This window comes from Anser brachyrhynchus, assembly GCF_964034855.1.
Source record: "Anser brachyrhynchus genome assembly, chromosome: 2".
Taxonomy (NCBI): domain Eukaryota; kingdom Metazoa; phylum Chordata; class Aves; order Anseriformes; family Anatidae; genus Anser; species Anser brachyrhynchus.
The window spans coordinates 42,444,949-42,456,983 of NC_137695.1; the positions used below are offsets into that span (position 1 = coordinate 42,444,949).

The window sequence follows — 12,035 nt, forward strand, 5'->3', positions numbered from 1 at the left end:
AAAAGGCAGTGACACCTGGCAAGTCAGCAAGGCCAGAGCCATCATTCCCCAGAAGCTTTTCTGAAGAGCTGAGGCTCCAGCATGAACAGAAACAGTCCTCAGCCTCAGAGCAGAGGCTTCCCTGGAGGTCCACACCCAGGTGCTCAGCAGCGTGGGCTCAGCAGGGTGCTGCCCGTCTTCCCCAGAGCCCAGTTACCAGCCTGGCTCTTCCTTTGGCTCCCACGGGAGGGATGCTCGAGCATCACACCACCAAGGGTGTTTGCACAGAAGCCCTGTTCCCTCTTGCTCCTGTGGCTTGGTGAAGCAGGAAAACCATCAGACAGAACCAGCAGGACCCTCTGGTTATGGCTATCTCATTATTTACAGGGGAGACTAGCTGAGATAAATCACACCAGTTCCCTCAGGAGGATATTCCAGCCAAACTATAATCCAAGGGTGCAGCGATGAATAGAGAGGGGGATAGACTCACATTGTTTGATGTTCAAGGCTTGACAGTGAGAAAGGTGGAAATGCTGTATTGACCAAGTGGCTAAGACTCTGTCATTATGCCTTTATCCACTGACTTGACTCAGTTGTTAAACACTCCCTTTTTCTAACATTTCTTGCATTTTTATTTTGAAATTTCTACCTCCCTGCATCCTCCCACCTGGCCATATAACAGTGCTTTTCTCCACATCCTAAAGAAGGAACCTGTAACAAGGCAGAAATGTTCAAAATATGGAAAAGTATTTTTCTTTTCTTTCCTTTTTTTTTTTTTAAACAGTTCACAGATTACAGCCACTTGTTTTCAGTAAATAATTGAAGCCACAGTCATTTCCTTTCAGTAGAACTTCAAATTCTGCAAACTCACATTTTTGTTCCTATGTTTTGATGCAGAACTGCTGCTTTTTGGGGTATTTGTATTTGATGGTTTTCTGCTTTAAATGCACTGTAATGTAACCATAACGATATACCACTTTTCCATGTTTAGCATATTCATTACATTGTCTTCCTCTCAACTTCTTGATTTGCATGCAAGAAATCTGTGTAAGAGCGAATGTAATCTGCAAGCCAATAAAATCCTGTCCCATGGGAGGAAGGAGTCAAACTGATACGCGTAGCTCAGACGAAGAATACGAAGCACATAAAAGAGAGTGGTCCTGTATCTTGTGAGAGGCCTGTGGTCCAAGCACAGCGTGCTAGGTACGGAAAGCTGCTGTGTGAAGAAGCAAAAGGACTCTGACTGTATTTCCACAAGATATGGGTTTTATTGACAACACCAGACCATGAAATCTCCAGTTCGTAGAAATTATAGAACAGCCCAGGTTGGAAGGGACCTTGAAAGATGACTGGGTCATGACCAGACTTTGGTGGGAAAGGGAGCCTGGATGAGATGCTGCAGCACCCTGTCTGACCGCATCTTGAAAGTGACGGGGCCTGCACCATGTCCCTGCGGTGGCTGTTCCTGGTGGCTGCACTCCTGCCCGTGTGGCTCAGGCCTTTGCCCCTCAGTTCAGTCCGTATGAACACCTGGAAGCCTTTGCTGTGAATCGCACCCGGCAGGTAGCTCAGGTTAATAACTGCCCCCTCCCAAAAGAGTGCACTTTTAACCCCGGTCACTTCAGTGACCGGGTTTAGCGTGTATCCTCACCTGCAGCTGCACCAGCACAACGGAGGTGACAAACAGTCAAGAACTGTAGGGCAGAAACTTCCTCCGCTGGCTTCACAGGCACCCCCTCGAGCCCTTCCTGGCCAGCCAGGTTGTGGCATGGCCACCAAGGGCTGGGTGCTGTGCTCGGCATGGGCAGAGCCAGCGGTGCGATGCTGACCCAGGCTGGGCACAGGTGTGCGGTCGTGCCTCTGTCAGGTGGGTCCATGGGCACCTGGCTCAGTGAAATGTCGACCGGCTGGCATGTTCAGAAGAAATCTGAGCTGGCGAGTGGGTGCATAGATCGGCAACTGAAGGCCACCGCACTTTTGGTGCAGTTACTGAGAACCTTAAGACCAGATTTGCTGAATGCTGGTCTGGTCTGCTGGCAGCTCCCAACCCACTGTGGCATTTTAAGGCACAGGGAGATAAATGGAGATTTTCCTGATGTGGGCAGCTCAGCGGCCGGCCCAGCCAGCACACAGATCTCTGCATGGCAGGGGCTGGGGCAGCACCGGTGCCAGCCTTGCGACACTAAGCAGAGCAGCAAGCAGGGACCTCACGCAGGCCAGGCTGGTTTCCCTCTTCAGATTTGATCTCAAACACCCAGGGCAGAAGCAGTTATACCTCCCAATCGACTCTCCGCTGCCTCTCTTCCTCCATACTTACTTGCGTAAACCCCAAGAGTTAGAAATTTGACAATTCAGAATCACAACAGGCAGTGAGATCAGGCCCTGGTGCCCTTCCTGCCTCTCTCACCACAGTGTCATTTCTAACAGGCTGCAACCTTGCACATTTCAGTAGCGAGACTGTGTGCCCGTGCTCTGGGCAAAGGCTTTGCCAGAGTTGTTTTTAAATTTGCTCCCTATTACCCATCCACTTCTTCCAAATAAATATGAGTCTGCCAGAGGCGTCTTATTCCTCTGAAAAGATGTGGACCCTGAGCAGTGGTGTTCAGCTGAAGCTTGCCTCAGCCTCTTCATTCAGCTAGCGGCAGGTTTCTCTGCATGAAAGACTTCGTGCAAAGTCTACCTTAATAAACAGCAACAGTTTTCAACTAAAATGAAAAGTGGAAACAATATTTGCAGTAAGAAGCTTTCAAAGAATTTTTAGTGTAATAGCATTGTTAAAAAAAAAAAAAAAAGTTAAAGAAAAAGATTATGTAAAGGTCTTGGGCATAGCCGAATTGGCGTTAAGGCGGTCTGCTTTAAAACGTCCACGCAGGGACATTTGAACTGTGACTGCTGAAAAAAAGTTTCACGATTACATCAGCTTTGTAGGCTGAACTGTTACTATCATTCACAGGAAAATAAACCAGCGACTAAACACACACACAAAAAATGTTATGACAAGGTTCCCTCCCCGTCATATCGCTCAGCAGCCATGGGACTGGCTGACATGGTGACTCAGGTGAGGCTGGCAGAGATCCACCAGGGCTGCCACTTGTGTGTTCGGGTCTAGGTGAGGTGAAGCTGAGATGGTGCCAGGCTGGGCGCAGCCCACTGGAGGCATCCTCAGCAAGCACAGCCCGGCTGAAGGCCACGAGCCTTGCTGCAGGACCTGGGTGGCTACATAGCGGCCATTTCCTGGTATTTCTCTGGCTCTGCATGCACCAGCTGTATCAAGAGGCTTCCGCCTCTGGTGCTGACAACTTGATTGTGTAATTTACTTAGGAAAAGAAAATAAATGTACTTAGAAAAATAAAATACAGGTTTTATTTTCTTATCTTCTCCTTAACCTCTACAGGTTGTGATGCCCTGTGTGTAAATTCAAATTAGCACTTCTCCCATCTGGATTTCTGTAGCTTGGAATAACATTTTTTTTCTTCTCAGAATAAATGCTTTTGAGAAGCTACCATGTTTGAAGAGAAAAGGGTTGGGTTACTTGCTATGTTAGTGCCTGACTAGGAAAACCACAGCCAGCTCAGAAATTACTTTGTCAACTATTTTCAACGTTGCAGACTTCATAGCCCACAGAGATTGGTATCTTCGTAGGCAAGGCGAGTTAACCAAGAAATGTCTTCCTGTGAGTTTGTTAAATCCTGATTTTTACCACAGGTGTAACTTCCTTGATCCATCTCTGCCCTGTTTTTGGCAGGTTTGCAGGCTGCTTGCCCATCCTCACCCTCAGGGATGCTCTGGAGAGGCTCCTCTGTGTGGGCAAATAGGGAGGAAGCCTACTGGGGGCTCATGCACCCCATTCCCATCCCTCTTCCCCCACTCTCCTGGTGCCAGCACAAGGGGCAGGAAGCAGTGAATCTGTCTCGCTGTCTTTGGCTTGCTCAGAGAAAGAAAAGCCTCAGAAGTCAACTGGCACCCCCCAGCACAAACCCCAACACACACAACTCCATCAGCCCTCCAGACTTGCATGCCTGCTCCCAAACACCACCAGGCCCACAGCATTGGGCTGAGGTGGCTGCTTCTTGTCCCCTGCCAGCTATGGCCCTGCGGGGGACGCCAGGCCTGCCCGTCACTGCTGCAGGAGAGCTGTGCTCAGCTGGGCCCTCTCCTTAACACCCTTTTCCCCCGGCCACCTCTGCCAGGCGCTCAGCATGGGGCAGGCCGCGATTTCAGCAGGAGGGTGGGGGGAACATGATGGGCTGCGCTTGCTGACACGATCACAGCTTTTTAAAACAAGCTTATGCTGCAAAAGATGAGACAACTTGATGATTTTCAGCATGCTGCTGGCTGCAGAGAAGGCTCCCAACAAGTGCGGCTCAGAGCAGCTCTGCAGGAAGCCACGCACGCAGCCAGAAACGCGGGGCAGGCCCTGGAGGTGATGGGGCAAGAGGAGCCCCGACACCATGGAGAATCCTGCCTTCATCTGCAATGCAGCGTACAGATACTGCATCCACATTCAGCTGCCATTCCTCTTGCTCCTAACATGCTGGGGAAGGCTCCTTCATCTGTCCATCAGTGGCCAGGCTGTCGCACACCATGTCCACACACACAAGGCCTCGCTGTGAGCAGAATGAGCAACTCTCACCCCACGCACGGTTTCAGAGGCAGCGTTACACCCATGGTACGCAAAGGGCAAGGTCTTACCTACTTGTGCACAAGTCAGAAACAGCAACATGGATGACACAAGCAGGGAAGAGGAGGTGGCTTTTTCACATTGATATAGCTACCCATAGATTATGTATGTTCCTCTGCATTTCTATAGGTTACGCTCTTAGCCTTATCATCACAGTACTCAAAAGACAAAAAGGAAGGTCTTGTAGGGAAAAAGCAGTACTTACACACACCTCCTTATTCAATACTCTATTTTTTATTCAACACAGGACAAGGTGGGACTGAGTCTTTACTCACCTCTACTTCCACAGAAACTTGCCATTAGTAGCTAATAATAATTGGTTGTTACCAGTTTGGTCAACCAAGGGTGTCAGATGTGGGCATAACTCTTCAGCATGTCTTAAAACACTTGGCCAAAGCCAGACCTTGCTGTCCCACTCACACCCTGCTTCCTCCTCCCTTACTAACAGCAGAAGTGTTTGCTGTTTTTCTTGGATTCAGGTCTTTCTCTAATTAACCAAGAATATCTCATACTTCAGAAGTATGTGTTATTATCAGCACTCCAGACCTGTCAGCACCACACCCAGCGGGGTCCCATCTCTATTCAGTCCTCCATTTTTGTCAAGGGGAACTGAGAAACCAAAATTCTTGTTTATCATGTTGTAACTGTGTTCTGTGCTTGGACAAGCCTGAATCCCCAGGGCTGGAAATACTCAGAGGCACCTTTAAGAAAAAACAAGCCCCAAAAAACAATCAGGCCCATCAACAATTTATTTATATGTTTGTTAACATAATGGAACTTGAGCCAGAATAGGACACAGTGAAAAGACCGTATGTCTTCAAAGGGATTTCGTTTGGACCACACACAAGTGTCAGTTTAGCAGATTATTTTATTAAAGGAATTGAGATTCTGCACTTAATTTATCCCTGGGCTACTGAATGTTTCATTACATGCAAATGTTCAAACGTTTTCTGGGGACAAAGGGAAAGGTTTTGGCTGCTTTGGTCTATCCCCTGTCTCCTCAAGCCAGTCAAAGAATCATTTTGACTTTGCTGGGGCTTTGAATCGGATTCTGCAATTCTGCTGGTTTTATGGGGCATACTGAGGGTTGCAGTGATTCAAAACACCTAGCAAAGTTGCTTCTTTTTTCTCTCTACCATCAGCCGCTGTTTGGATAGTGTGTTATGGCATACGTAGTGCTTTGGGTCCAACCTGGTGATGCTGCAGCAGTCAGTATGGCATTGTCTGGCTCCGGCTCTTGCCCTGACCCCAGGGAAGGAGGCTGCAGTGCATTCAGGAGCAGGGAGCCCACGGCAAAGCTCACTGAAAAACAAGCGGAGAGGTGGGAAGGATCAAATTCATGGCATAAGCGAATACTCTACAAATCATCAAGAGACTAACTGGATGGCCACAAAGAGATTTTTATCAAGGGTTTTATACAGCTAAAATCAATTCATTCACTTCATCTGTTTTGAACATACTGGAGATGCAGCTAAAGATGTCACAAATGGTTAGAGTTGCCTGGAAAACTTCAAGGTGTCAATTGACCATATTTTTAGGTGCAGGAATGTTACATGGACACACCACAATTTCACCAGTGATTTCTTTAAAAAACAAATGGAGTCAGAAATCTACAAGGGAATAAAAATATCAGGAGAGTGAAGCTGAGTTGAAGCAGGGTAACTCAAAATCAATATTTTGCTTTTAAACTCTTAAGGGGAGGCCCAGGAGGGCTGCACTCATTTTGTCCTCCTTCCTTATTGTCCTCAGAGGGTTGGCTGAGAAGTGACAAGGCTGCTCCATACTTACCACAGGACATCCCTCACTAACAAGCCACTTGTTGGAGTATTCGGCTGCTGCTTTCCTGCCCAGCACCCGGCTTTCGCTGAACAGCATCATGAAACAAGAAGGGGAAAGAGGTTCCGGATTTTCCTTTTACCATACACACGTTTATCAGCCCCCTGCCTGCCCACGCTGCAAGCTCAGCTCTGCACGTGAAACCAGGTCATGGCATCTCAACATCCCTGGCACAACCCCTGCAGTTTGCACTCAGGGAGTAAATTCAACCTGTGGTCACTCTGGAGAGCAGGCCAGTGGTGACAGGAGGTGTCCACAGACCTGCATCCTGCCAGTTTTACTTGTGGTCATTTGTCTATGGCTTTGCCTAATGCAACTGGGGAGAAGGAGATAAAAACAGTTAGGCAGAAGTAAACAACAGGCCAAGAAACTTCTGCAGGGCTGTTTTCTGAAGCTCTTACAGCACAAAAATATATGGTCAGGAAAGGGTAAAAGGGCACAGGTCTAAAGCCCTTAGGCCCTTGACTCCCCATATATTTCCCTGGGACCACGTGCCCGTAGGCTAAGCATCACAGCCAGCCTGGGTGAGGGTTTCTCCAGGGCTGGGGGTACAGAGCACACAACTCACAGTGCTCTGAGCAGACTTTGGTCCAGCCAAAGATGCTGAATTGAAGCATCCGTGAATCACAACCTGTGTCCTCAGATGCTCACATTTGCTGGATTCCAGTGGCCAAGACACAGGATGAAGGCAAGATTCTCTATCCCAAATGTAACAGGAGCAATCTCCTTTTCCCTTAAGCAACCAGTACTTCGGAGACCAGTGGCTGGCCAGCTGAGTTATGGATGGGCCATTAATGACTCCAGCTTACCCATACCAGCCTGTGCACTCCCACACCTCTGCAAGATGTGGAAAGGGGCCTTGTGACCCTGCAAGCCCTGACCTTGGTGTCACAGCAGAGCCTCCTCCCTGACCCATCAGGCAGCACACAACGTAAGCAGTGCTGCCAAGGAGAAGGGGGGCAGGGGGAGAATAGAGCATGTAAATCCCCAAAATGATACAGCAACAAATTTCAGAAACTACTTTAACCAAATCCTAAGGTGATGGGAGCTATGTGTCTTGGGATTTTCCAAGCACTGGGCCCAAGTCCTTATCAAAAAGTAGGATGAGCCCTCAACCAACACTCTGGGCTCTCAGCAATAAACCAGAGACATCAAAATCTTAGGGGGTAAGAGCCATAGCCCTCATCCCTGCTCTGCTTGGTTCATAACCATTCAGGTCATCAGGAACTTTGCCCGAGGTTTCAAGATCACCTCTTGAAGAACTGTCTCCAGAAACACCTCCTGCAGCAGGTAGAAATCTCTGTGAACCTTGGGCCACCAGAGCAGGGTGGGGAGGCTGCTTAGTGTCCCAGGGAGGACCAGGCCCCTGTCTCTCTGCCCTGTGTGGCAAGGAGAGTTGCAGTTGTGGTCACCGGACTTAGTTCTGTCCCTCCAAATCCTCCCTGGCTGCGTGTAGCCAAATTGCCCTGCAGACAAGCCAGGGTGGGTTGCCTACTGGGATCCTTCTGCCAGCGCAGGCTGAGGAGCAATGCCAGCCGTCATTTCTTGTTTGCTGCATGCTGGGATGGAGGGGCACCGTGGGAGCTGCCTCCTGTTGCAAAACAACAACCAATCAACCAAACAAAAACAAACAAAATCAAATAAGATCAAATATTTACACTTTTTTGAAATGAGTCCTTCCCCTTCTCCTGCTCAATGGAGATCTCCAAAAGCTTGTCCCAGGCAGCCCCACCAGCACTGCCAGCACCACCTCAGCAGGAGGACCACCTTGCTGCCTGGCAGAACGCTGGCACCAAAACTGCTGTCTGTTCTTTTTTCCTGCACATTTCCACTTGTTTTCTAAATGTTCCTCTTCCCCTGGTTGTAAATGTCCGTAACATCCCGCCAGAGCCTGTCAGGCACTACTCTGTCAGGCTGCATTTTGGTTTATTCCAGTTCCACGCCCCTGCCGGTGACCTTAAAAGGGGCTGCGTGCTGGCTGCTCAGACTTCAGATACTCCAGAGCGGACAGATGTGTGCTTTGGTGACACCTCATTAAGTCGTTTGTTTAAACCCCCCAGACAATCCCCTCTCATGCAGATGGAAATGCCAGCCTCCCTCTTTGCACCCAGATGTGGATTCTCCCCTGGCAGATACGTGTTGATCTGCTCAGTTAAAAAACTTCAAACCCCTAAAATTCTGGTCTTTGACCCTACCCTAAAACTAATTTGAACTATTCTCAGCTGATCTGGAGTTGAAGGAGATGGCTTTTAACTGGAAATACCTTATCTTTAGAGAAGTAATTGTTGTTAATTAAACCAGTAAAGAGACATTAGCCTCTGCTTACTTAAGTTTTAGCCTGTGGATTAACAGGCAGTCCTTGATGTCCTTTTAACTGAGGATGTTCTCCTGGAATTGGACAATCCTAGCGCCAATATCCCTTTCCCATGAGATCTGAAAAATAAATCTTGAAGCAGAGTAAACTCTCCATCACGAGGCATCACTTCCAACACTTGCTTTCTCTTCAAAACAGAAGTACAGCTCCTCCAATTCCGGAAGTTATTTTTGCAGTAATAGAACAAAAACTGTAATCAGTTGTTAATAACAGGAATAAGCTATTGTTTCCTGTGACCCTGGGGAAATAAAAGGGGTGTGTGTGTTTGCACATGGAGCTTTCCCTCACTGGCACTCCTGAAATTTGTGACTAACGAGGCAGAGGTGCTGGAGTTGTAGCAATGAGAGCGCGACAGAAAAAGGAAAAGCATCAGGCACAAGATTTGACAGTGCAAGAAAAAATATTGATGGTAATATATTTCACATCATCTAACCAACTGCCTCACTGTTCACTTGCAGAAAGACAATAACTGCGATAATTGAGGAAATGGTGATAATGCACTGCAACCGAGTGCTGGGGAGATGGAAGATGGCCTGGAACAGCTCAGGTAAAATCCACCCAGACAGGGCTGTCAAGCATGTTCCTGCAATGCAGGGAGCTCTTCAAGCACTCCTTGCTTGCAGCGTGGCATCTATGCCATTGCCAGAGAGAGAGGATGGATGGACCTTCAGACAGATCAAACAATGCAGATGTATCGTTATCAAAAAATTTTCCCTGAGGTTGGAATCCCCCAAATCACACACCTGTGACAGCCATCACCTTGTGCCAGAGCCAAGCAGCCCCAGTGAGGCATTATGGTTACACTCGCTGGGCTTCACTGAGGTTGAGTCCTCTTGTCTCGCAGTGTCATTTACACTAGGGGAAAGTGAATGTCAGTTGCAAAATGCCAGCACTTGACACCAATTTTCTGTCAAAAACTTCTGTGGCATGGTGCTAGCCAGTAGTGAGTTGACTCCAGAGAAAGTTTTCCCAGTGATGACAAACTGGAGAAAGTCCCATACAATGTATTATTTTCTGCCTGCAAAACATCTTGTACAAAATCATATTTCTCTTTTAGCAAATTCATTAACGTAGTCTTAAACAACATTCCTCTGTTCTTTGGAAGTTTATTCCTTCTGTAGATTCCCCTTATGATTAAGAAAAAAAAAAAGCTTCCCAAAATTTAAACTACATTTCCCTGCCAAAGAGCTCATTTTCAAATTTTGTCAAACATGGAAAAAAATATGTACAAAGAATTCTCCTCAGCCACCTCTCTTTGGATTTCTGGTTTGTGCTGAAGTTGTCACACAGGCGTAAATCAGCCAGGCACAGGAGGTCCCCGAGAGTCAGAGCACACCGGTGTTTTGTTTGCACCTCTTCTGCTGGCTGCAGGGTGAGGGAGGAGAGAGGGGGAACAGCCTCCTCTTCTCCTTCCTTCCTCCTTGCACTGCCCACGTACTGTATTCTAGCACAGAAAAGAATCAGGATGAAGGGCAAGTGTGGGGATAGGTCCCAATATTTTTAAAGGTTGTTACACTAAAAATTAGCTTAAAACTTGTTAGTTTCTTTAAATCAGGCATTTAATAATTCAACTGAGTGACTTGAAAGAAGGTTAGTTACAGTTTGCTATGAGTGACAGGAGACACCCCAAGTTTTTTCTGTGTCTATCGGCCAAAGCTCTTGCAGAGCCATTGATTTTCACTGTTTTAGCAAGCAAAGCCCTCATCTTAAAAATAGGAGGTGGGAGCACATGTGAAGTCTCACTGCAGCCAATAACAAAGCCAGAAATCAAATGCAGAAATCTGCCCTGGCTCTGTTTCTGCTCTACCCAACAGGCCACACTTCTTCTTTCAATGCAGAGACAAATTTCTACTTTTCACACTTAACACAAAACCTCAATTTTCTGTTTTGGTTCTTGCACTACAGTCCTTTACTCTTTCCTGCAATGCATGTATTAAAAGATCCACCACTGCCAGCTTACTGCTATACCAACTAGAACGCATCATGCCAGGAAATAAACTGAAACCTTCTCTGGAGAGCCGCTGAAACAGCATGAATTTTCAGTACCCCCTGAAGCCAGAGGAGGAATTCCCATCAAATCTGGTTATTTGGTTCTGAATCTTAATTGATGATGGTAATAATAATAATAAAGAAAGCATAATTCTGCCTCTTACAGCAAGATGTACATTGCCAGCATTTGAAGTGTTTCTACCACCACCCAGACTATTGTTACCAAAACAAAACACAGCACAATGACAAACAAATCAAACCTGCTTATTAATGGGTGACAGGAAGGGTCCAGTTACAAGTAAGGCCAGAACACCATCTCCCAGAGCTCTGCCTGCCATTTTGTCAAAATTATCATACTGCTGATTCTTCCTTTTGGTTCAGGTGGCACCAGCACCAAGCTCCCCGGTAGGAGCAGGAGCTCAGTGCTTTGTCACTCTTGTTCACTATGGTGGTCCTGTAGTTTTCTGTGCCAACTGTGAAGTAGAGAAAAAGAAAATTAGTGCAAATACTAGAGATATTAGATAAATATTAGTAAAACAACAACAATAACAAAAAAAAAAGGAATCTAGTGTGACCATGTGAGAGTGTGAAAGAGTGTGTCTGAATTTGTTGGGGAGTAAAGGGAGAGAAAACAAATGAGCCCTAACCACACTGCATCAAAGGATGCAATAGCTACAGATGAGATTGACTTACATTCCAGTTTTTCAGAGGGTAATAAGGATTCACCAGTTTGAAAAGAGATAAGCAGGCTGGACTTTCAGCTCTCCCATCTGGGAGTATTGCTGTTTAAAGAGAAATGTTTATTGACCTTAATGGGTTTAATGCAAAAGGGTATTGGGTATTTGCACACCAATTTCTGAACCTCCAACAGAAACACAGTGATGTCTGAGAACACAGAACACCCAGCAGGTAGATCTCTGTTTTCCAGAAGTATCGCTATTTAGAAAAATGACTTATCAGTTCATTTTTTAGAGTAAGGACATTTTCAGTGTAACTAAGAAGCAAATTATTTAAAAACACCAAGGGGACTTGCTTTTTAAAAGTTAAAATCTTCTTCTAGGGCTCTCTGCTATGACTTACCTTTAAGAAAGGAATTAGGTACGTCCATGGTAGCAGCCAGTGCGAGTGCTTTCCTTCCTAGACAGCAAGATATACCAGGATAGGAACATTTGGACA

General features: G+C 46.7%; 1 protein-coding gene across 26 annotated transcripts in view; it reads right to left on the reverse strand.

The window, feature by feature from the left end:
• Nucleotides 1-5,510: 5,510 nt before the first annotated feature.
• The window catches only part of LOC308189295 (uncharacterized protein), a 57,381-nt gene continuing 50,856 nt past the window's right edge, over nt 5,511-12,035 (reverse strand). For 23 of the 26 annotated variants that reach the window (XR_013946260.1, XR_013946261.1, XR_013946263.1 and 20 more), the window contains 4 exons: nt 11,940-11,996; nt 11,120-11,332; nt 8,823-9,725; nt 5,511-8,087 (listed from right to left, as the gene is read on the reverse strand). Coding sequence is in view for 19 of the 26 variants with exons in the window: in XM_080579177.1 (XP_080435303.1) it covers nt 11,211-11,332; nt 11,940-11,996 (179 nt within the window). In the remaining 7 variants the exon portion in view is untranslated. Of the gene's footprint in view, nt 8,088-8,822; nt 10,315-11,119; nt 11,333-11,939; nt 11,997-12,035 lie in introns of all 26 variants that reach the window. The other 3 variants (XR_013946262.1, XM_080579175.1, XM_080579174.1) reach the window with 3 other exon arrangements.